This window comes from Psittacula echo, assembly GCF_963264785.1.
Source record: "Psittacula echo genome assembly, chromosome: Z".
In the NCBI taxonomy this organism is placed as follows: Eukaryota; Metazoa; Chordata; class Aves; order Psittaciformes; family Psittacidae; genus Psittacula; species Psittacula echo.
The window spans coordinates 26497281-26522948 of NC_137742.1; the positions used below are offsets into that span (position 1 = coordinate 26497281).

A 25668-nucleotide genomic window follows, 5' to 3' on the forward strand; every position below is an offset into this window, starting at 1 on the left:
TGTTCTATATGCATGATGAATACTCTTATTAGATGTGTTTTGAGCTGCTTATTAGCTGAATTGAAACAAATTTTATTGAAATACTATTTGCCAAGTCACTGAGATTACTCTTCTTACTGCTCTACTCTTTACATAAGGTACTGCCAATTGTTATTATTATTAGAACTTGATCCTAAGGCTTAAAATAGAAACTTTTTTTGAAGACAAAAATCAATGTTTTGTTAATTTTCCAGCAATTAAGTAAAATCCCAGTAGATGAGCAGACAGGATTCCATACTTCTAGATAAGAGCAAATAACACAAATTTATTACTGAATGGGCTTTTTCCTGTTTTTCAGATGGAAACAGAAATGCTAGCACTCAAGTCTTAAAAAAAAAAAAAAAAGCTTCTATCTCTGTTTTAATAGTCTCAAATGAAGTGTCTGATCTGTCACCAGAAGTTTTCTTTGAGTAATGATTATTATTAATATTAAGTGAAAAAATGGGATTTAGAGGAGTATATCTAAGTCAGATGTGGTGTTTAGGCTTTGTACAGCATAACTGTACAATGAAATCTTTTTTACTCGGTGAATTCTCTGAATGCTGAGCTCTGAAAATGAATACATTTTTCTTTTACAGCAGAGAAAATTCACCTTGCTTCATCAAAGTATTAAAATTGTTTGGGTTTTTTTTTTTTGCTTATACTCTAAAGGATTAAATATTCATGTATTTTAACAGAAAGAAGAAAAACCAGTACAAGATAGAAAAACTCCAAATAAACAAGATGTGTTTCTCTTAGATTTAGATGATTGTAAGTATCTTAATTAAAGGCTAACTTTTCCCATGACATAAATTCAATTCTGTTACTTCAGTGAATTTTAAATGTGTGAAACACTGATTCTGTTCATCTGTCGTACCAGCTTCCTGACAAAAAAAAGAATGCTTAGGGTATCAACTTATTTTGAAGCACAATTATTACAATTGATGATTCTGTTTGTTTGGTTTAGACCTGAGAAACGGTTTCAAAATTTAGAATATATTGATATAAAAGATTTATTTTAAAAATTGTTGTATGTTTGGACTTATTTTTTGTTAAAGTGAGCTTATTTTCTCAGATGCCAGGGGATGTTACTTGCACAACATCTCTGCAACCTATGAACCATTGTGGTGCTACAATAAGATGCTAAAAATCACAGTTTTGAAGAACAGAGTAAAATATAATCTTGGAAGGGTAGGGTAGAGCTGGCACTGGTTTTTGGCTATGCTCTGTAGTGCCGTTCTTCATGTTTACTTCTGTGGGTACAATACATGTTAGAATTGCGTTAATGTGTACTTTGCACATAACTTCTAAATGAAAATGTGCTGCATGGTATGGATTAGGCTGAAGGATGAAATAGAGGAAAAAAATCGGAAAGGAGGGCAAAATACTCATAAATAACAGCCTATGTATCAGTTTTATTTATATTTTCCTTGTTTATTTTGAATATTGGTGCTGTATGTCTGAAAAAATAATCTTCTGCTATTAAGAAACACATATACAAGGATAAAATAATTCTATTAAGACTCAAAACCTTTTTGCACTTAATAAAAATAGCTCATTGTGCTTTGAAGTATTTTATGTTTTTTAAAAGTTAATTATCAATTGCTTTCTTATTTCTAGTCTGTCCTGTGACAACTCCTGTGGCAGTTCCTACAGGAGCTGTTTTGTCCCCAAGTTTAACAGCAGACCTAGAGGGATTAAGTCTGCCAAGTTCATCAATCAGTGATGTAAGTAGCCTTTAAAAAGTGGGGTGTGTGGGTGAATGTGTGAGGTGATCTTAATTTAAGCTTTTCTCATATTTTTGAAGCAGTGATTAATGATTGGGGTTTAAAATTTTTTCACCTATAAATATCTCGTATGAAATTCTGCTTTATATGCAAGTATGGCAGCTTTTTTTGGTCTGTAATAATTATATTCTGAAATGTGGAAAAAAGTATTAATATTGCTTCTCTGATTTGGATGCCTTCAAGGATTTCTAACTTTTTCTTCCAATCTGTCTTTTTTCTCTTCCTCAGGGAAACTTTAATTCACAGATTAAGTATCCAAACTGTACAAATCTTTCAAATCATAATGGTTGCTACACTACCAAAATAAACAACAAGAATATCACATACGTATTAATCCTCAGCCTGTTTGTTTACCATACATGCCTCCAATTATGATGTTTTGCTACTTGGAAGTAATTTTTCATGAGTATACGAAGCATAGTCCCTCGGTGCAAATAAAAAGGGTATAGATTTACAATCAGTGGTGTATCAGTATGTGTCATGATTCATTCTGTTAGTGGTTTCTGCTTTGTAGCACTTTCCATTAGGGAATCTCAAAACTGTAGATATAATTAAGGTTAGCAAAGTCATGGAGGTAGAGGGCATTCCTTTGTTGGGGGAAAGGATAGATTGCATTCTTTTTTGGTTAGGTTTTTTTCAGTTATTTTGTGTTTCCAATTTAAATTTGCAATTTAATAAGTAATTGCAGTGGTATAACATAGGATACTTATCCTTGCAAAAGTGGATGGGAGTGACCAAAAGAAAAATACCAGTGGCATAGGCATTTTTTAGCCTAGCCTTGTCTCTATGAGGCTGGTATATAGAACCTACACTGCAACTTTAGTAATTGCTGGCTTTTGAAGCAGTACTTTTCCAAAATTATATACATCTTACATAAATGAACTGCACAAATAATTTGAATCAAGAAATAAAAGATCTTAGCTGATGATTCAGTTTTCCATTTATAGGCTTTTAAATTTGGTGTTGAAAAGATAGACTTTAAGATTATTTGTTGGGTATTAGCCTTATCTAAGAAAATTCTGATGCAGCTTAAATTTCAAGCAGAGCAGTAACAGTGGACATGCAGTCACTTTGCCCGGTTCATAGTGGTTCATGTGTCACACAGTCCGAAAATGCCAGAAATACTATTTCATGTTACTTTACAGTGCAGTATGCAGCATTAGGTGGCAAGCCTTTGTTTAACTACAACTGCATTGTTATTCCTGTGATTGCAATCCCACAGTTGCTTCTTTGCCATCTTTTATGGCTTTGATAGTTCAAAACACAGACAGTCATCTGTTTTCCTGACACAGGGTTAGTTTAAGAATAATTTTGGTGTCTTTGCTTTACTTCAGAGTTACCATCTTTGACGGTAAGGTAAAGATAGCAATTGGTAATGTTGGATGCTTGAGATCACCCCCTGTTTGCCAGTGTCTGTAGTCCTTTCATCATTGACAGTATATGAACACCTTCCTCTCCCACATCCATGCTTGTTTTCCTCATGATTGTCACTATTCATTTGCTGAATTGCTTCTTTCCATTCTGAAGAAGGTAGCTACAATGAAATGGAGGTGTTAGATAGGAAGAGCTAGAAGGTGTAGGATAAACAGTGAACAAGTTCTGCTTGGAAGGGTTGATTCTACAAAATGCCTCTGTCAGTACTGCTGAGTTCCTGGTAAAATATGTAACTAGCTGGAACATTTCTTCATACTCCCTGCTCTGCGCACATAAGAACTAATTGTTGCTGCTTGGATAGTATTACATGTTTTGGGCTGTATTTTGTTTTCAGATCTAAGCTCAACTTTCGTTGCCATTGATAATAATTGTAGATGTACATGAGGTCTTTTGCTTAGTTTTGTGCACCAGGAAGCAACAAATACTAAACGCTAAAGTTAAAAACTGTTTTTTTATTCTTTCTGATAATATCCATATAGTGTAAAAAAGTCATATGCAAGTAGATAAATAACTATTGTCACGTGTCATTCAGCACCATCAGATAATTTTCTATAAAATGAAAATATAAAAACAGCTTTTAGGAGTTTATGGGGGAATATCCATCTTAAAATAGTACTTGGAATTTAATCAGTGATGACTAATTCTAAAAATAAGGAGGATAGTTGTCATACTTCAGAAAACTTTTTCTTCCTTCAGTGGGAGAGAAGATGAATTTAACTGTAGGGCACATGCCAAACTAACAGTGAGAAATTAATTTATTACTAGGCAATGGAGAGCATGGAGTAAAAATAGATAAGTACAGTATATGACCCTAATATCACAGAAATGTAGCAGCCACTTATCTTGGAATATGTCAGGCAGTCTATTATTCAAATCATTCAGGACTGTAATTGGATACAGGTTTTAGAAAACTTAAAATCCAAATTCACAGCAGCTGAACATTATAGAAAGCATAAATTCAAGAATGGTTTTACAGTAATGGCATGGATCTCTTTCAACCTACAAAACCTAAATATCCTTGTATAGAAACTACAGTGCACAACCTAATGCTTTGTCCTGTGGCTAATTTGTTTTTATTATTCGTGTTTACATATGGCACATGTGCCCATCATATAAATGCACATGCATATTACAGTCTGTTCCAGGAAAAAAAAATTCTCTGATGCATGTAGTCTATCTTCAGGTGGTTCAACCAAACCAGGTAGCTGAGGTCACCAGGGGCTTCTGTAGACTTTCCAGGATGCACAAGCAAGAAAGTTCAGACCAGAGTGCTTGTGGAAACTCTGTATTTGGAGTCTATTGAGTTTTAGATGCTTATATTTGCAGGTTTGATAGATAGTTGAAGATGTGGTGCTGTGAAAAATAGGAGGTGAGAGAAAGGTGCAAGTTGTCAGTGTAAAGTGGTTATCTGAAAACACTGAAAATGGGTGTTGTCCGAAGGGGTTATAAAGTGGGAGAAGAGGGAACTGAAAGCAAAACTCATGAATTACGTAAAGACTGGGAGGGTTATAACCTACTGGAGCAAATAGTATTTTGAGCAGAAATGCTGAGAAGAGGAAGAGGAGAGCTGTGGTATCAGAGTGAAGCGGAAGAGAGTAGTGATCATCTCTTCCTACGCATCACACAGCTGATGAGAAAAAAAGCTAAACCACCTGTTCTTTTCTCATTAGCTTTTTAGATGGTAAAAATGTACAAGTAATTACTCTCCTAAATGTGTAGAGCCCGGAGTATGCCGCATATGATAATTAAGTAGTAAAAATGACACATACTTCTATAAATAAAATTAGTGAAAAGGAAATACTGCTTTGGTAGCAAGAAACTTGGTATGATTCACTAACGGTGTTAGTGCAAAGAATTGACAGCTGGATAAGAGCTCTGATGGTAGCAGCAGTTGTATGGGGCAAAAATTTTGTGGAAGTATGGGCTGAGTTGAATATGATTTGAGGGAAAAAATTGTTTCCCCTGCACCAAGTAGAAGATAATTTGGGGAAAAAGTCAGGGGTGAATAAGAGAAGTTCATGGTAAAAGCATGTAAAAGCAAAAGAGGGGAAAACTGCTGTTGCAGTGAGGAGGTATTTATAAAAATATTTGATGCAACAATTTAATGTTGTTATTTATTATTGTGCATATGGAATTATGGTATAGTTGTAGAAGTGGTACCACCTTACTTACTAAGGTTTTATTCAGCATGTTCATTACATTCTCTTGATAGTAGTTATTACCAATGGTATAGTTTTATTGTTTCCTACTTCTAGCAGTTCCACAGAAACTGTTCAGAAAGTGAAGAGTAAATCATCTTGTTTTGTTTCATGCCTTCGCCAGAACTTTTGAATGTGATCCACTTCAAGAACTTCTTTAGAGTGGTGATGCATAAAGCAGAAATAATAGCTTTTGACAAAAGTCAAGGTCAAGTTGCAGACCTGTCAAACCAGGTGATAAATACATTTAATTTCAAATTGAGCACACTTACAGAATTCCCTGAGAAATAGTAAATATAATCTCCCCCAACATTCAACTAGAGATTTCCAGCATAGGAAACCTTAAATGGTGTTTTTACCATTTCTAGGTTGTGGGGGTAATGTTTACAGGGGAAATTTTCCTAACATTTAGATTGCTTTGTCCATTTAGGCTGTTTCTAATTCCACTATAGCAAGTGTTAAAACTGACTCTAAAGTATGTTCTTTTTCTGCATGAAGGATCTCTTATTAGAACTACTGGGAACACAAAGATTATGCAGTGGATTAATATCATGGTTGTAGTCTGGTGTGCATCTTGCGGGACAAATCAGCATAAAGTGCAAAACCCTACAGTAGAGAAATGAATAGGAGTTCTTCCAAATAGTCACTGGTGTGCGCTCAATGAGTTTTATTTTTTCAGAACCTTGTTAGCAGTAATTATTTTATAGCTTAAATACATTCATCATTCATATAAGCTCTGGTCTGAGTTCCTATTTCAGGAATGGCTGCATCAGAAGAAGCATTAACTTGTAAATACCATGAAAGAGATGTAGTACAATTGTTTGCAATAGCAGAGGACTGTGTGCTTAACTACCATTGATTTTTAAATAACTAGTTTCATATTTCTGTCCCTCTTAGGACACTTCTACATTTTTTTAATGAGATAAAAGATAGTTCTTTTAAATCAGTTTTCAATGTTAGCCACATCTTCTCTTCTCTCAGGTGTTTTTTTGTTAGGATAACACAAGCTTATGATATCCTTGATACAATTTTATGAATTTTTATGGTTTACTATTTGCCCTCTTGTTTTTCATCTTCCTGTAAGAAATGTATTGTCCTTCTGGTGTTTCATCAGTGAAGAGCTTTTTCCTATGCAGTGTTTTCATATACTTCTTCTCATGCCCTCCTTTTAATATAAAGATTGAAATTGGGAAGGTTTACTGGGGAGAGGCGGAGGGGCAAGTGTGCCTCAAAACACTCCATGAGTATCCTGTCTCTGTGCATGCTTGCAACTTGTTTGCGTTGTTCACCACACTTGCATATCGAGATATTTTTGGAATTCTGTGTCATTTTCTCTGCAGCTTCGTTTCTTAAGATTGTGCTTTTTCCATGTGGAACAGCTTGAAGAATTTGCTTTGTCTCCATTTTGCCTTACTCTGACCTCTAGAAGATTTGTAACTAGCGTAAGGCTTAGTTGAAACCACTTGCTACAGATACCATGTCGGCAGAGCGCCTGGGGAAGTTTGTACCTATGAAGCAAGTGAAAAGGCACAGTCTTAATTTCAGAGTTAAAAAGCAACTTTATGTTAGCGCCGATCAAAATTCAGCTGTACAGCTGATAAGGTGTGACTGATGCTTGTGGGAAGGCAGCGTGGTCCAGTGGATACAGAACTGGGTGTTAGATACGGAAAATGAATTCTGTTTTTGGCTTACTACTTGCTGTGTGATCTGGAGGGAGTAACTTAATCTTTTAGTTTTCCATCTGAAAAATTAAGATAATGATGCTTATTCACCTTGGGAAAGCATTTAGAGATCTACAAATGAATGTAGGTGCTCATCAGCAGATATTAACCATTGCCAAGACAGGAGAAGGAATGAAACAAAGACCTCCTGCATGCTTAATTTCATTTCTCTGTGTTTATATAACTTTACTGTTGAAGAGGGTGTTCTTAAATTGCAAACATCGTATATGTGTTACATCAAAAATTTGAAAGTTATAATGTCCTTTCAGAAACTGCTTCCACATACTTTCAAAAAATTATACCTTGAAAAAATTAAAACCTGCTATGACAGTATTTTTAAAAGTATCATTTCACCTTTGTTCTTTAATTAGGAATTAATTTACCAATATTGGTGATATTTGTGTCAAAGCATTAAAAATGCCCATCTTATGTTTATTAAAAGCATTAATACTTAACAAGCACTACACTTAAGAATTAAGACCCTTCAACTTCTTTTCTTCTAAGTAAATTCGAGAATTTAATTTGGAAGTTCAAACATAATCTTTCTTCTGAATCAGAAGCAAGTCTGTGATACAAGGTGCTGGATCAACCCGTGTTACGCACAGTCTGAGAGAGATATTATATTATTAAGGGGGGTTCCCTCCCCAGGGCAGGGCGGTTCTCTGCCTATGGCAGAGGGATTGGAACTGGGTGATCTTAAGCTCCTTTCCGACCCTGACTATTCTATGATTAATATGTATAATCTCATTTATTTAGTTGATTACTGTGTGGTTTAGTACTAGATATTCTCCAGATTGGGTCTTTTATTTATGCTTTTATCTGTAATGTCTATATTATATAATTTATGTTATAAATATACACTATGCATAATTAGTTAGCAACTTGTATATTAATTGTATTCTGAGTAATTGAGACTTTGATTAATAGTAATGCTTTTGATTCAGTGCTATTTTGCTGTTTTATAATCTTGGGAGTGAAAAAGATTAAACAATATTCAAATATTGTATTTTAAAATAAAAGTGCTAAAGTTGCAAAGTGAATTGCAATTACAATATTAAAGTCCAATTTATAAAATACAAATTAAAGGGGATGGAGGTGTTGCAAAGAAAGAAACTGCTTTAGATAACTTACTGTGGGGAGAGACCCTTGGGTCTTTTTTTGCCTTCTGTTGAAAGTCACTACTGTCCTTAAAGCTGATCCAGCTTTTTTGAGAATTCAATGCGTAGATCTACGAGAGAATTTAAAGTAATGCTGTTTTTTCTTTCCAACATGAAAAATGCATATACCTTGCTGCTTGAAACAGGCCTGCTATAAATAGATTTGGTGCTAGGTATTTAAAAACAAGTGTGTGTAATGCATGATGATGATTCCAAGAGTTATTCTTTAAATAATGGTAATGTGTGTAAAACAGAGTGTGTCTGTATGTGTGTTATGCTGTGTAACTCAGAAAGAAGAGAGGGAGGGGTAACATCGGCTCCAATTTTGTTTTATTTTGTCAATAAAACCTAGCTCTTAAAAATTTCAACTGCATCTTTCTAAGGTAACATTTACCTCCTCACATCTTTAGCATCTATCAGACATGACATGGGACATATTCATTGACCCTAAAAATTTTCATCAGTCTCATGCACTGGAAGGGGGCAGCCCCAGCCAGACAAGAGGCTCATTTCAATTTTAACGGCTGTAATTAAAGGTTAATTCACTGAGTCAGGATTAACGAGGAAAGCACAAATGATGGGCAAGCAGCTGCCTTTATTATACAGGATTAGAACAATGCAATTACAATAAGAATTAGAAAAAATCAACTTCCTGAAAAGGTTCTGTAATGAATGAACTGCATTTCTCTGTCCTTAATTGTGGTACTTAAACATGAAGACTCTTTACAGCACAGTTTTGGGAGTTTTTTTGTTGTTGTTGTAGTAACACTTGATCAGTAGTGTGTCTAGTAAGCATGCCAACTACAATGACAGCAACTGTTATATTGACAAATTTAATATTGTGGCTATACTGAAAACCTAAAGGCTTACTTTTTATTATAGCTATATGTGCTTGCCACATAGATGACTGCTTCGAACTTGTGATAAAAGTTTATTTCTGTTACTCTTTTGCAGTTGCTTATTTTAGCCAGTTTATTTAAACAACCTTAAAATTATTTTGAATTTTTAGAAAAAGCTGATGTAAAAGTTTCTGTTTACATTATCCCCACTCATTTTATGTGATATTCTTAACATTTGAAAATAATCTTAGTTTATAAATCAGTGTATATCAGATACAGTCTGACTTTAACATTCTGTTGTAACTATGTGTGTGCTGCAGTTGCATTAATTTGTATAATTTAAACATTGGTGTGATTAATGTGCTCACACGGCACTGTCTTGTGCAGTGCCAAGTACATGGATAGTACATGTATAAATGTTAAAATAATACAGTCGGGTAAAGTTCTGACCACCTGTTCATAGGAGCTTCCTTTAAAAATTCTAACTTGTAGGTAAACGTATTTAATAGAAACAGCTCTGTAACAAATGGAAGCCCGGTAACATTCTAAATTGAAGCATTAGACTACTGTAATTTCTTAATTTTGAAGTAGTGAGTAATTGTGACCAAAAAGTCTTCAGAATTATCTGTATGCAAATAAGCAGTTTGGAATTTCTCAGACACTCCTGTTCTTAATTGCTAATTTTAAAGTCCGTGCGCTTCTCTATTCTGTTGTAACATAAAGAATCTATTACTTCTATAATAGTCTGTTTAAAAATTTCTACATTTACTGCTTATCTAAAACTTCAGAAGTATATGCAGACATATGCGCTTGAATTTTCGAAAGATGATATTTCATAAAGGCAGTCAGGAGAGTTACTCTGAAAGCTGAGATTCCATGAAAGAACCATGTATTTTTATCAGTTGGTTTAGAGTTGTACTGAAGTATCATCTGCATGGTGGTATACAGCTGAGCATTGGTACTTTAAAACTAAAATTCCAGCAAAATTTCCTTGGCAATGAATATTAATGTGGAAATATTTGAAATTGATGTGGTTTATGTAATACCTGCTGTAAACACAGTGCCATGGGATAATAAATGGTAATATCAATATGGGTTTGCTTTATAAAACTTACATGTTGAAGAATGTTGTGCGTCTATACTACAAGTAAAAAGTATAGCACTGGTATTTAGATTATTCTGGGTATTGTTTGGCTAAAAAGCTGGGCCAGCATGTGTTTCTCACAATATTTTGACATTAAAAGCTCCAAGAAAGCTCTTTTTTCGTGAGGGCAGTTGATAACTTTTCATTCATAATTAGCTCATAGAGAACCGAGAGACATTTCAGGGAAATTGAACTGTCAGTGAGTAGAAACAAGCATTTGACCTCATCACATTGAGTGGGGCCCATCATAATTTGTTCATTTGGTGCCCATCAGCCCAGCCTCATCTCTCATACGGCACCTCGCTGACCTTCCCTCTCCAATTCCACTCAGTTCAGCTTTAATTATGACTCTGCAGACCCGAAGAAATATTGCAGCTTGCTCTCAAAAACCCTGAACTGCCACTCACCAAAAGATTGGTTTTTAACAGGTAATAAATGCCCAAAGGAAATGGTGCTGTGTCCCACACAGAGTAAAGGAGGGGTTTTTTTATTATTTTTGAGATTTTCCTGCCTCTCAGTTGTCACTTTCCCAGTGAAAATTTTATTTCCTACAGAGAGTAGTAGACCAGGTCCACTACTGTAAGAATGGTTTGGGGTTGGCATTTTTAATCATTTTCTTGAGCTAAAAGGAAGTTGTACTTGACCTGCTAACCCATAACAGTATTAAAATATCCAGATATTATTTGAAAACTGACAATAATAACTAAAAAAAAGGTGGGAGAGATTGTTTTTAAATTATTATTGATGAAAAGCTCTGAAACTTAGTCTGAAATCTGGAAACTTGTTTTCTTCTGTGGGAAGGATTCTCTTATCGCTGTTGGCAAAATTTTACAGAAATGGTGATCATAATGTGAATGATTTAACTGTGACACCTGCAGAGGAGCTGTGGCTTGCCAGCATTACTGGCAAGTATTATTTCATAGTTTTGCCAAGTAAACTGTTAGAAAGCACATGATACATGGGAAGAAAATGCAAATTGCTACTAATTTTAAATGTGTACTTCCATCTTAAAAACTGTTCTCATGGATTTCTGAGCAAATAAAAATATTCAAAACTACAGGACTAGAGAGTGTATCCTTGTGGTGAATGTTAAACTGTCAGCAGGATTTTCAGGTCATTTGACAAAAAGGATACAGGTGCAGTAGCTAGCAGTGAAGGTGACTGCTAGTTTCATCAATCACTTTGCCTTTCTTTAAGTTGATACATAATGGACCCCTTCAATCAGCTTCCTTGTTCTTTGTCACTTGTTTAGGAAGAAGAAAAAAGAGAGTAGAAGGGCTGGACTTTAAAGTCAAGGTTATAAAATGAATTGTTACTTATTTACACAGGGTAAGAAGGATCAGCCAGTGTAAGAAGGGGCTCTTCATAAAATGTCGAGTTTGTCAATGGGTGATAATATGCAGTTTGAAGCTTCGTGCAGACCTTGAACAGTGACAGTAGTTGTCAAAGCAGTTATTCTGAACAAGAATTTAAAATTAAGACATTGTTTAGTGACAGAGACACGACATGTGCCAGAAAATGTGCTAATCAGCATTCACTTTGTTTTCAGAGGGTCACAGTAAGTGATGATATTATGACAAAGTTTGTTTAACTGCAAAAGCAGAATTATAATAGAAATAGAATGTGAATTTATACAGCACCTAACGGGCTGTTGGTAACCATTTTCTTGTGTAACGTATGTTAACTTTACGTAACAGTTAAACTTCATGACAACTGTACACCGTAATACATTACGCTTTTTTAGGGTCCAGTAAGAATTACTATTTTTTCAAAATCTATGCAACAGTTGTTTAACAAGGTGTAATGTTTCTTTTTTTTTTCCCTGTATATAACTGAAAAAGTAGAACACTGAGTTTCCTGATGTTAATACCTTTGCATGTCATCTTCAGCATATCAGTTTGAGGCCGTGTTGAGTATTCTGAGGACTGTACATCAGAGCAGGAAGAAGAATTTCAAGCTCTTAGCTAGCAAGTAATGAAAGTATGACTTTTCATATTCTCTTCATTCAAAGATTCATGCTGCTGTAGCATATATTTTTTTAGAAGCCTCTTCAGCTACATCTACAGATTGTGCATGGGGGTTTTTTATGATTATTGTTTTGGGATTTTGTATTTTCGCACTGAGGAATGATGCTCAAAACCATAGAAGTCCTTTGTAATTTTCAGTTATGTCTTTTAGTATCTTTACCAGCATGCTTATTGGCATGTTCTGCTAATCCTGAATGCAGAAACAAATTTTTTTTATTTCTTCACTGTAGAATTTCTGGAGAATCTTCTGAAAACTCATTGAAGCTCCCCTTTTCCCTCGGAGGGGGACGGCTTATGGTGACTTCTCAAAGCTCTTCCAAGTATAGGAATCACTGCTTGTGAATACAGCTTCTTATTTCACATATAAGGATGTTACAGTGGGCGTACGTTGCATTTGTTCACCTTTTTTCTTGGTTGGTCTGTGCTTAACTGAAGCTTGGATTGCATAAAAATCTGAACTTCAGGGGAATATAAAGGAAAGCCTAAGATTTCACTAGGAGACACTTTGTTGGTCAGGAACAAAATTTGCCCTGTAACAATACCTATATACAGTGCCACATATATCTAACCATATTGAGAATCTGTAAGCCTTCAAATTAAATACTACTTGTTAAATATAGGTGAAAATAGGAGTAAATACTTTATGATTAACATAATGTCAAAGATAATGAGAGAGCTGAAGCATCTGCCATGAAGACAGGCCGAGAGTTGGGCTTGTTCAGCTTGGAGAAGAGAAAGATCTGGTGAGACCTTCTAGCAGCCTTCCAGTACCTAAAGTGGGCCGATAGGGAATCTGGAGAGGGACTTTTACAAATAAATGAAGCTGACAGAGCGTAGATTTAAATAGACATTAGGAAGAAATTCTTTACTATGAGGGTGGTGAGACACTGGCACAGGTTTCCAGAGAAGCTGCAACTGCTCCATCCCTGGAAGTGTTCAAGGCCAGGTTGGACAGGGCTTTGGGCAACCTGGTCTAGTGGAAGATGTTCCTACCCATGGCAGGGGGGGTTGGGACTTGGTGAGATCTGAGGTCTCTTCCAACCCAAACCATTCTGTGATTTCTGAAACTTTGTTAATGATGGGGTTTTAGCTTGGCATATTTGAAACAGTGAATAACCAAGTCTTGGTTGATGCATGTAAGACTCCATCTTACCGCTTTAACTTGAAGAGTCACATGGGATGAAACACCTGATGATAAAATATTGAAATTTTGTCCCAGAATGTTAAGAATAACTTAAAAGTTTTTTGTGAAAACAAATATTTTGTCATTGAAAGTAGAAGCTATGCTTGGGGCTAACTTAAGGCATACTGTTCCTGGCACAGTCCAGTTCCCACATGACTTGTGGGCTAGCGGCGCAAAATAAGTGAAAGGCAAGGGCATTGCAGCTGTAAAAGTAAGGTAACTTGGAATTTTTAAATTATGTCAATACAGATGTAATGCACTCTAAAAGTTCTTGCTAACAGTTGCAGAAAAGTGGGATACCCTCCATTGCCTGCCTCCAGACCCATGTTAAGTCTGGTTTTTTTTTCAAAAAAGTTTTAAGTGCTGTGCCACTGTTTTGTCAGACCAGAATCACTTAGAAACGTTTTCAGTCCTCTTATGCCATAGACGCCTGATATTGGAGAGACAGATGACTTTTTAAGCTGTGATTAAATATAGTGTCATCAAAGAGGTAAGATTTAAAAAGCTCACTTTAGTGACACATTCACCATATTTTTGCATGCTTTTCTTCTGATGACTTGGTGAACAATGCCTAGTTCTAGAGTCTTCCTGAATTAGTTTGAGTTGCTGTGCTATTGATGAAAGTTCCCATTGTGAACTTTAATTATTTGGATTAGAAAATATTTAGATATTTTTATGGCTGCATACTGTGTCACTTGGTGTTTCTAGTCCCTAGCATCTATGTTCTGGATTTAAAGATGCTAGAAAAATTCAGAAAAGTTATATTTGTAAGGGCTGTAAACTAGATCTTTTAGTTGTATAGTTCAGTTTAGGAGTTGATGGCTGTAAGGGGAGGTTTGTTTAAAAACTTTTGCTATTATTAGTTTGGAACGTTTTTATGAAAAATGCACAAAAATCGTTGTTTCCACTGAAGGAGCTTTGTAACACGAGCAACATTAGAACATCTGCTTACTACATAAATCATAAAATTAAACTATTATTGAATACATCTGTGTATTAAAAGTAGCTTTTAAATGGCATAAGTTTTGATAAGTGGTCATTGTCACAGTCTTCCTGCTGCTGTGTGTGCTCAGGTGACTAACAGTATTTGGAGGATTTAGATGATACTAGAATAAATACTCTATGTGAGTTAGTACCAAGGCAATTTGAGAAGTAAATGAGAAAAAAATACCTAGCTACTTTGCCTCCAGTCATCAACTGGGAGACTTAACTTTGTCCTCAGCAACTGTATAAAGCAGTGTGCTTACATTCAGGATCTGTGTCTGTACAGTAGTCTTTATTAGAGATATGCATAGGGTGGGGTTTTCTTTGGCAGTATGCTGTGTATGTTGTTGCTTACATTCCTCTGAGCCTTGTATGGATGGGATTGGGTGGCATTTCTTCTTAATGCATGTGAAAAGTCCTAGTGGAAGCTGAGTAAGTCATTTGATGGCACGAATTTTGTTTCTGAGTCCAGAAAGATTAAAAAAAAATGTGCTTTTGAATTTAAACAAAGAAGCTGAAGGTAACTAGTTATAAATAAATCTGTCTCTTAATAGACTACAAACTCTTGGGTGATCAAGTGAAGATTAAGGAAAATAGAACACAGAAATGCAGTATTTTAGCTATGGTCTCAGGTCAACTAATTTTCAGAAAGTATGGAATATGGATTTTTTTTCAGCTTGAAGCATTGTATGTAAAATGAAATAAAACTTGGAGAAAGTTGGTACATCAGGATCATGTACAAGGGATGCATTCCAGTACATACAGAGATTCTACACCTACATTGAGGAAGTGCTAATATAGATGAAATCATCCTGATGAAAGCCAGAATAACCCCTTGCATTTTTTCAACAAAAATATAGTGACCAAGATTCAAGTATAGTTGTATTAAGCTGTCAAAGATGTAATTTACATTTCAGCATTCATAAATACCTGTGCTATGTCAAATACAGCATTTTATAGGCTGAGTTCTCTTCGGCTGGTAGGTGATACTGTGTAGTGTTTCAGTTTACCTTATATGCTTATCCTGACAATAGAGGTACTTTTCTGGGGGAAAATTTTAACTTGGTGCTTCTGTTGGAAGAAACCAATATGTGAGAGTAGTTACAGTATGACCCTAAGTGTAAAATTATACATTATAGCCATTACGGTTCAGTATGTTTTGACTTTAGAGGTCTCTAGAGTACTGGCTGTTTGCCAAAATCAAACTAATATATTAGAAACCATGTATAGGAACTTCTTTGAATTCATTTAGACTCAATGCCAGAATCCCTCTCAGCAACGTCTGCTATTTCAGATTCATAATCTGGACACCAGGTGAGGCTACCACCTTATTCCATTTTTCTAATTCTAAAATTACTTCAAGTATTCTTCAGAATTTCAAGTTAGGTGGACACTGGAAGCATCAAATCTCTAAATTGAAGTAAATTACTTATTTGTATATTGGGAGAATGTCTTTTCCTTAAAACACCTAATTACTATTCCAGAGGAGTTTAAAATAGCATGCTGCTTGAAAGACACACATGCATTAACCAGCAGGCTTGTCATCTTTTTGCTTCATAGAAGCAGACATAGGACAAAATTACAGTAAATCTTGAGGTTTCCCATGCATAGTTTGAATTCACCAGTTGATTTGGTCACTGTTATTCTAGAAGTTGAAACCTGGATTAGGATACAGTTTGAGCCCTTGAATGTATGTTTTTTTCTGAAAATGCAGTTAAGAAAAAATCCTTCGTATCTGTTTAAGATCTTTTCATAATCCACTGGTGATCCCAGAGTACCTATGGTGAAGAATTTGCACTTTTGAATTTATACAAGGTTTGTGGCCCATAGTTATGATACTGAATTCAGCGCTTTCCTTCATGCTTAGGTAATAACCCTTACTTAATCATAAGACTATTCCCATTTTGTTGCTACTGAAATTCTTTATTGTGTGGCTTTTAAAAAAATTACGCTAATATTTTCATGGGATTATTCATGTGTTCTGTTATGCTCAGCAGAAGGAGAAGGCAAAGATGCCAAATCTCAAACAAAACCGTGTGTTGTTGTCATATAAAAGCCTTAAACTCTATTATACATGCGAAATGCATGTATGGGTCTCACTGGTCCCATGTTACACATAAAACACAGAACAAGTGCACACTCAGGGCTTGATTAATCTGGTATGGGACTAGGAGATTTTTCTGCTGTTCATGAATTCCAGGTTAAGGCCTAATTCCGGTTCCTTTAAATTATGTAGTCATTTTTGTGCTCTGAGAGGAATACTTTTTAATTTTTATTCGATACAGAATTACTGGAAATCTATTTGGTTATATTTTAAGAGAACCATATTGTAAAAGATCTTTAATCTCTCTAGAGTCACAGGATACCCTGAACATACTGCCGTTTGAAAGGATGATTTTATACCTATTTGAGACCCATACAAATGCTAGAGTAAAAAAAGGTAGAGAAAATTTTGCCAGCCTGATAGAGGCAAACTGTGGGCAGTATAATAAAAGTGCTGTCTTGTTTGAGATTCATCTCTCTGTGATATAGAGATCTGTGGGAGTTACTGGAGGGGGTTGATTTTTGTTTTCCTTTCAAGTTTAGAGACACAAGTATTATTTTATCAATGTTGAAATTCAGTAAGAATTTTTGGAACTCACTTTTTATTGTCCAATATTGTCTAAAACCAACACTGGTTTAAAGATATGAGTATTGATATGCTGACTTTCGATTAGCCTCATTGACATACTAATCATTTAGGGAATTGTAAAACCTAGAAATTAGTGATGATGCAAAAAGAAAGGAGTTAGGATGTATTAGAAATTGAAGGACTACCCAGCAGACCTGGCTTTTAGAAGTTTTTTGTAGATGTAAACCAGTTAAACGTGCCTTTGGTGAAAAGTGATTTTAAAAATTTAACGGAATTTGACTTCATGCCCTCAAGTGTCTGTACGTCTAGATAAAATACCTCAAATTGAATCGTGGTATCCTGTTGCTTTTCTAGACTGCAGATGTGAGCTTGCTTCCTTGCTTGATTTCCCTGACCCTATCACAGAGGGATGCTGTCCTTATTTTGTCAATCCATATTGGTGTAATTTAAATATGCTCTGATGCTGGGATTTGCTACAGCCTCTTGAAGTGATGCAGAGCGGGATGTTTACATTTTTTTCTTACATTCCTACATTTGCTTTTTATTGTATTTTTTAATGAATTATTATTTGTTTTTTAAGAGCCATATAAGGAAGACATTGCCTTGTGACTATGAGGCAATATGTTACTGATAGTGGAGCAAAAGATCGTGAACAAACAGTTTTCTGCCAGTAGTTGTCTTTCTTTTGTTTGGTTAGTTTTCCATCTTTCTACTACTATAGAATTATAGCAAGTTGCTCTCCTAACTTCAGTTGAAAGATCATGTAAATGTGGTTGGGCTACGTGATAGCCCTTCTCCTCTTAGCTGTTGCGGAGTTACTGGAGCATAGCCTTACAGTGAGTGTAAGAGAGAATATAGCTCTCACAGCTCAATAGGTAAGTCTTGGATTATGTCATGGATATTGCCAATAGGAGGGCAGTAGAAGGGATACTTAGATTAAATGATTCAGTCCACTGCTTTAACAGAATGTAAATTAGAGGAATAGAACTATTATTGTCATCATTCTTGGAAGCAAATTTTTTTTTCCAATAATACATGTTTTATCCAAGCATGTATACATTTCTGAATCAGGATCAAAAATTAATCTATGTTTATTATTGCAGCATTATTAAGCTAAGGAACAAACACAAAATAAAAAAGACAACAGACATAATTTTGTGCTCAATGATAATAATACGTTACGTACGTTGCAACCCAAACCATTCTGTGATTCTGTGATACTTCATATAAGAAAGTCTGTCCAGCTCTGTTTTCTGTGTTAGGTTTAATAGACCATATAGTGCTCTTTATTTTAAATAATTATAGAAACCAATTTTTTATATTAACTTGAGCTTAGTTATTAAAGACTCACTGAGCATGCAAAAAGAAGCATGTTCATTTGCAGAGGATTCAGTGGTTTGTAACTGGTCAGCTGTGTTGCATAAAGAAAGCCAAAACTGCTGTCAGTGATCTTAAACTTCCCTTTAGATGGTTAATTAGTAGGCAATTTTTAAGGCAAAATTCTGATGTTACCTTCTTGTTCTTGTATAAGAAGTAGTTTAAAAATATTTGAAGCTGCTTTTAGGATGATGGATCCTCTTTCAACACGTGCAGTTAGCCTGGGGTGCACTCTGACTCACCAGTGTTCACGGTGATACTGCTATGGAGTCTCTATGCTGACTTTTAATTTGTGGTGTCTTTCAATCAAATTGGGGTGGGAGGACAGTCTATATTTTAAAATCTTCTATTTCTGTTATTCTAAACAGCTGCATAAAAAAAAGTTTTGCAAGTTTAATCTTAATAATCTTCACACAAAAAAAGCAGACATGCTATGTCATAAAATAACTATTAGTGACTAGTTTGTATCCTATAAATCTAACTTGAGTTGATAATATGGTCCATTACCAGCTAACTGCACAGAGTATTTTTCATTTTACACTCTTCAGTTACTTTTTAGTGAAGTGTTAAAAAATATGAAGCTTTTCTCCTCTCTAAAATTGCACACTGTCTGTCTGTTATTAGGGAGATAACAGCTCTTATAAATGTTTCAGTAAGCGTTAAGTAGACAGTTATGTGCACTCTCATTCCACGCTTATTTGCTTACTGTAATAAACTGATAAAATATGTGTGGTTTGTCTCTGTGTATCTGCAGGCATCATGAGTCACATAGATTTCCTTTAGAAATAATGTTGTGTCTGCAGAATTGATTGGTTATTTTCATAAACCATCCGAAGGTACACAAACGACTTCTATTATTTAAACATATGCTGTGTAAGATTTGTAGGAAATTCTCTCCTGGTTACTAGATGCTTCTTGTTCTGTTAACTCTCTGGAGGATTATTTTAACTTCAGAGTGATTGCAGGTGTCTGCCCTATGGGTTTCTTCAAGTATTGCAATTCTATGCATTAAATATTTTAGAATTAAAACAAAAAACTCTGTTTACCAGACTGATGTGACTGTTAAATAGACTCCATTACAGTCACACCACTTTTGCCAGCTCAAACCCCTTGCTAACAAGTATAGAGCTTGAGAATTTTCATTTTCCAGAACTAAATTCCTTTGTTCAGCATATATGCATTTTATTTATTTCTAGTCATGCCATGTTAAAAGCAACTGAAAATTCACATTCTATGGGAAGGAAGACAATTTAAACATAACGTCACTATTCTGACTGTCCTTTACCTGTCTATGGCTCTGTATAGTACGATACTACAAATAAAAATGAGTGGGCTCATGAGTGAAATTAAGCCTAAAACATGAGCAGTAATGCCAAAAAGGGGCGTAGATTAGAATCTAAAAATCACAGGACAGTTTCAGAAAGGTTTGGGTTAGCGAGGAGGTTTTGCTGTATGTGTATGCATGTGTCTACATGTTGGACTTCTGACTACTAGATTTTTATGTTTTCATTCCTATTGATTAAATAATATCAATAAAACCAGCTATATGTTAACACAGAGAAGCTAGTATACTTCAAAATACTTGTTTTAATATGAATAAAACATTTTATAGGCTTGTTAATGAAAACTGGGTGAACCATTTCATTACTTTTCTATTAAGCATGTCCAACTCAAATTGTGCTAAATATTAAAAGTTGAAGGCTAAGTTAAAAATAAGACTTAAAATATGTCTTAAAACTTAAGATTTATTCCTTAACTCAGTGGTTTAAGTAACAGGTGCTAGTGTGATTCTGCTAATACCCTATTACTGCTTTTGTCTGTATGTATCAATAAGATATTTATTATTTGAAGTACCCCTTTCTTATTTCCTGGCAGCTGAGGTGTTTTTTGAGAGTTCGACCTTGTCAATTATTTCCAGAAATCTAAGCATATTAATCTGTTAAAGTTTGGGTTTTGTGTTTACAAGATGTTTTGAATTCTGAGGAACTGTGAAGGTCCATACATTTTGTACTTTTTCCAGTCATTTTGCAGTGGCCAGAAATCTGGTCACGTTTTGTCACAGGATCATTAGGGTTGAGGGGACCTCTGGAGATGCATCTCCAGACCCCAAAGCAGGGCCACCTAGAGCAGGTTACACAGGAATGCATCCAGGCGGGTTTTGAATGTCTCCAGAGTAGAAGACTCCACAACCTCCCTGGGCAGCCAGTTCCAGTGCTCTTCCACTCTCAACATAAAGTTGTTCTCTCTCTTAGAACCATAGAATAGCTTAGGTTGGAAGGGACTGCCAGAGGTCATCTAGTCTAGTCCCCCTGCAATGAGCAGGGATAACTTGAACGGTTGCCTAAAACCACCCAGCCTAGTCTTAAATATCTCCAGGGATATCACCACGTCTCTGGGCAACCTGTGCCAGTATTTTACAACCCTCATTGTACAGAATTTTTTCCTCACACCCAACCTGTATCTCTCCTCTTTTAGTTTAAAACCATCACCCCTCATCCTGCTAAGAAGCCTCTCCCCATCCTGTTTTAGTTTATAGCCATTGCTCCTTGTCCTGTGACTGAAGAGTCTGGCACCATCCTCCTGGCACCCCCCTTTGAAATGTTTACATGCATTAGATTCCCTCTCAGTATTTTTTCCAGACTAAACAGGTCCAGCTCCCACTGTCTCTCCTCATAAGAGAGATGCTCCAGACCCTTGATCATCCATGTGGCCTCCACTGAAACCTTTCCAGTAGCTCCTTGTCTTTCTTGTGTTGAGAAGCCCAGAATTGGACACAGGACTCCAGATGTGGCCTCACCAGGATTGAATTGAACCTCCTGGCCACAGTCCTCCCAGGTCCCTCTCAGCTGAAGTGCTCCACAAACAATCCAGGGCATTGATAAACAAGCTGAATAAGACTGGATCCAATATTGATTCCTGGGGAACACCACTGACTACAGGCCTCCAACTGGATTGGCCAAGCAAGTTTTCCCCTTGCTGAACCCATACTGACTATTCCTGAAGACCTTCTTTTCTTCTACATGCTTGGTGATGACCTCCAGAACGACCTGTTCCACCACCTTTCTTGGGATGGATGTGAAGCTGACTGGACGGTAGCTTCCCAGGACCTCCTTCTTGCCCCTTTTGTAGATGAGAGTGACATTAGCCTTCCTCCAGTCATTGGGCACCTCTTCAGTTCTCCATGATTTTTCAAAGATGATGGGGAATAGCAGAGCGACATCTGCCAGCTCCCTCAGAAACGTGGGTGCATCCCATCAGGGCCCATAGATTTATGGATGTTAAGTCTGTCTGGACAATCTCTAACCCAGCCTTCTATGACCAGGGAGAAGTCTTCCTTTCTCCAGCCTTCTCCTCCTGCCTCTGAGATCTGGGACTCCTGAGAGCCATCCTCAGTAGTAAAGAATGAGGCAAAGAAGGCATTCAGTAATTCTGCCTTCTCTGTGTCTTCTGTTACCAGTACACCTATCTGATTCAGCGGCAGCCCCACATTTTCCCTAGTCCTCCTTTTGCTGCTGGTACACTTGCAGAAGCCCTTCTTGTTGTCCTTAATGTCCTTTGCCAGACTCAATTGCAAATGGGCCTTGGCCTTCCTTGTCACATACCCTTTACAACGTTCCTATAGTCCTCCCACTTGGTCTGTCCCTTTTTCCACATCCCATAAATTTCCTTCTTGTGTTTAAGATTTACTAGGAGCTCTCTGCTCATCTGTACAGGTCTCCTGCCCCCTTCGCCTGATTTCTTCATCGTGGGGATGCACTGATCTTAAGCCTGGAGAAAGTGATGCTTAAATATTGACCAGCTCTCTTGGATTCCCTTGTTTTCTAGAGCCCTGTCCCATCAGATTCCTCTAAGTAGGTCTTTGAAGAGGCCAGAATCAGCTTTCTGGAAGTTTAGGGTTCTAGTCCTGCTTACTACTTTGCCTCCACCAATTCAGGGAGGTAATCAAATAACCAGGTTCTCAGGAAGGGGTGTGGGAGGATTCACCTTAACCGTAAAACCCTCAGTGTGGTTAGCCCTTTGATCCTCATTTTGAGAGATGATCAGGAGACATTTGTCACTGTACTGGTTAGTATGACCTACTCCCCAGGAGGAAGCAATGGCATGAGCGCTGCCACTTTGGACCCCACCCTTCAACTCTTGTCATGAAAGTCATTACTTTATAAATGTAATTTAAAGATAAACTACATAAAAGTAACCCTAACCTTATTATATATTTATGCCAGTATAATGACACAGGAGTAAAAAGATACCTGGTCGTTATTGGTCTTGTAAAACGCATTGAACTATGTTCTTGAACAAAAGAGTTAGATAAGTTCATGCTCATCAGAGACCAGTAATTAGACTGAAAAAAATTACTCTGTGTAAAATTATGGTGCCTGTATTCTTCAAGTGGTATTGCTACTATCATTGAAAGAGGGACAGAAATTTAAGTATTTGTGTGTGTTTTCTGTTGTAGACAGCTGTATTTTCTTTTGATCATATGGGAAAATGAAAAATGTTGTTCCTGAGATCTTTTAGGGTAAGGAAATGAGAACTTCACCAGTTCACTTTAAAAGTATTAATAAGTTGCACAGATTCAAAGTTGGGGATTTAGAGTTTCCTCAGTTCAGACATATTCTAAAATTGCCTTTAGTCTTCACATTAAAAATTACTGGTAGGTCATAGAATCATAGAACGGTAGGGCTGGGAAGGAACTTAAGGTCTTCTAGTTTCAGCCCTCCTGTCAGCCATGTCAGCCAAGGCCCTGTCCTACCTGGCCTTGAACACTGCCAGAGGTGGAGCATTTACCACTTCCTTGAGCAGCCTGCGTTGTTGAACTTTATGAGATTGGCATTGGCCACCTCTCAAGCATGTCAAGGTCCCTCTGGATGCCATCCCTTCCCTCCAAGTGTGTCAGCTACACCACACAGCTTAGTGTTGTCGACAAACTTGCCGAGGGTGCACCAATCCCACTGTTCGTGTTGCTGACAAAAATGTTGAACAAGATTGGTCCCAACACTGACCCCTGAGGGACACCACTCATTACTGGTCTTTATTTGGACTTTGAGCCATTGACTGAGATCATTAATTTGTTTATGAAAAAAACTGATACCAGAGGTTAGAGAAAGAAACACCAGGTAAAAAGTTGAAAGTGAAATCTGATGTGGAAGTTTTTTCCAGAGGTTTTTGCTCAGTGACATCCTGTATGTGTTGTTCTAATTACAGTCACACATTGGTTGAGTTTTGAGGGGATGGGAAGACTTTCTGCCTTTTCTCCTTCATTATTTGTTCTTCATTCAGTATGATATGTGTGGAACTTAACGTGCCTTCAGACACCCCCTCTGAATACACACTCAGTTCCTCATGTTTTCTTCAGCTTTCACCAATGTTGTGCTCAGATTTCTAAACATTTAATAGTTCATCTTTACAGATACTCATTTGAGGTGGTGGATATTACTAGCCTGGTTTCCAGCTCAGAAACAGGTGCTCAGAGGTGAAGATCAAATTTGTTATGTGCTAACTTCTGAAGTTTTTCAACAGGATTCTTTACAGCCTAATGTTGTTCAGACACTCTTCCATTTCTGTAACACCTTATGCCTTTAAATCCCAGCTCTTACCAGCTTCTCATATTACTGAAAATGTTCACTAAGTTTTCAGATCAGCCCCTCCATGTTAAATGTGGTAATCAGGAAAATGTAGCAACCTTTACGACTTCTGTAGAGAAAGCAAGATAAAAGCCCATTCTCCTTGCTTAGCTGCTTGGAGTCTTGAACATCCTGCTATTTGCAATTGTCTCTTCCGCCTGGTTACACAGTCAGAGCTATTGGTAGGACAAGAGAAGATGAACGCTCATCAGTGAAAACAGATACACAGTAAAGTTTAGTAGCTCATAGTGCATTGACCAGACAAATGAGATTTTCATTCTGAGCATTCAGCTTTTTCAGCCTCCATGTTCTGTTTATGTGGTGTCACTCTGCCTGTTATTTCCTAGCCTTTCCTTAAAACTTGTTTAAAGAATTCAGAATCACTTTTCTGCAGTTTTCTGCATATTCCTTGCTTTTGCAGTTTTGAACCCATGACCACAAGTTCCTTTGCAGCAGGATCTTGTGGAAATTTACTTGCACACTGAATGTCTTTTATTCATGCTATTTCTTCAGGTTAGAGTGGAGCCAGATGTCCTTCTGGCAGCAAGGGTGTTTTAAAAATGACAACATCCTTCTGCTCTGTATAACTGTGGGTTTAGTATTTGCCTGATGTAGTTGTTAGGCCACATTTTTTGATGGTTTTAACAAAAGAAGATGACAATTTCTCGCTATACTTTCACTGCACAGCATGGTCTTGGGGTCATCCTTGAGGTCTGATGCATGGAATGGAATGAGACGTCGTGTTGGCTCAACATAATTATTTTAACTACAACTCTGAAAAAAATTTGATAATAGATAACGGTAGAGTTAAAATACTGAAAACAGATGTATAATGGAAAGTGAGGCAAATAAACCTTCTATTTCTCAGCGGCAGAAATGTTATTTTTAGATTCTGTTATCTGGTATCACTGAAATTTGTTTGTGGATTTGAATATGTCCTTACGTGTTTATAGTTCACTAAAATTATGTCTAGAAAGCAGGTGCTCTAGCTGAGTGAAAAGTGCAATATTTAATTGTCATTTTATCTGTTCTTCCCTTACAACATTCACCAACCCTTGTTTTGTACTTAACAGGTCGCTACCCAAGTCTCTGTGCCAACAAAAACACATGAACTGCTTCATCGGATGAGTGGAAAAGGATTAGCAGCTCATTATCATTTCTCAAGACAGCCAGGCATTTTTGGTGATCGTATGGTATCTGTGCAATTGACAGTAACAAACACAACTGATCACAAGATAGAGAATATTCACATCAAGGAGAAGAAATTGCCTCCAGGCATGAGGATGCATGAATTTAGTCCAATAGGTAATTGTATCCTATCTTTAAAAATATAGAATCTTAATGCTTTGCAAAATTTTAAATATAGGAAAGGGGGTTTGCATAGTCATGCGTGTACTCATATAGATATATATACATACACACTCATGCAGCTGTATTTTCTTAGATAATCTGATACTAACAAAAAATTAATTCATCTTTCCCCTACTTGTATTTGACATCAAAAATAACTCCTTAGATAACAACTTCCATGCCTGAAATCTTA

General features: G+C 36.4%; 1 protein-coding gene across 1 annotated transcript in view; it reads left to right on the forward strand.

Annotated features, from left to right (window-relative positions):
* The window catches only part of AP3B1 (adaptor related protein complex 3 subunit beta 1), a 157483-nt gene that overhangs the window by 103325 nt on the left and 28490 nt on the right, over positions 1–25668 (forward strand). Inside the window, exons 21-23 of the mRNA XM_080637267.1 lie at positions 717–789; positions 1639–1745; positions 25199–25430. Coding sequence (XP_080493393.1) covers positions 717–789; positions 1639–1745; positions 25199–25430 — 412 coding nt within the window. The remainder of the gene's footprint in view (positions 1–716; positions 790–1638; positions 1746–25198; positions 25431–25668) is intronic.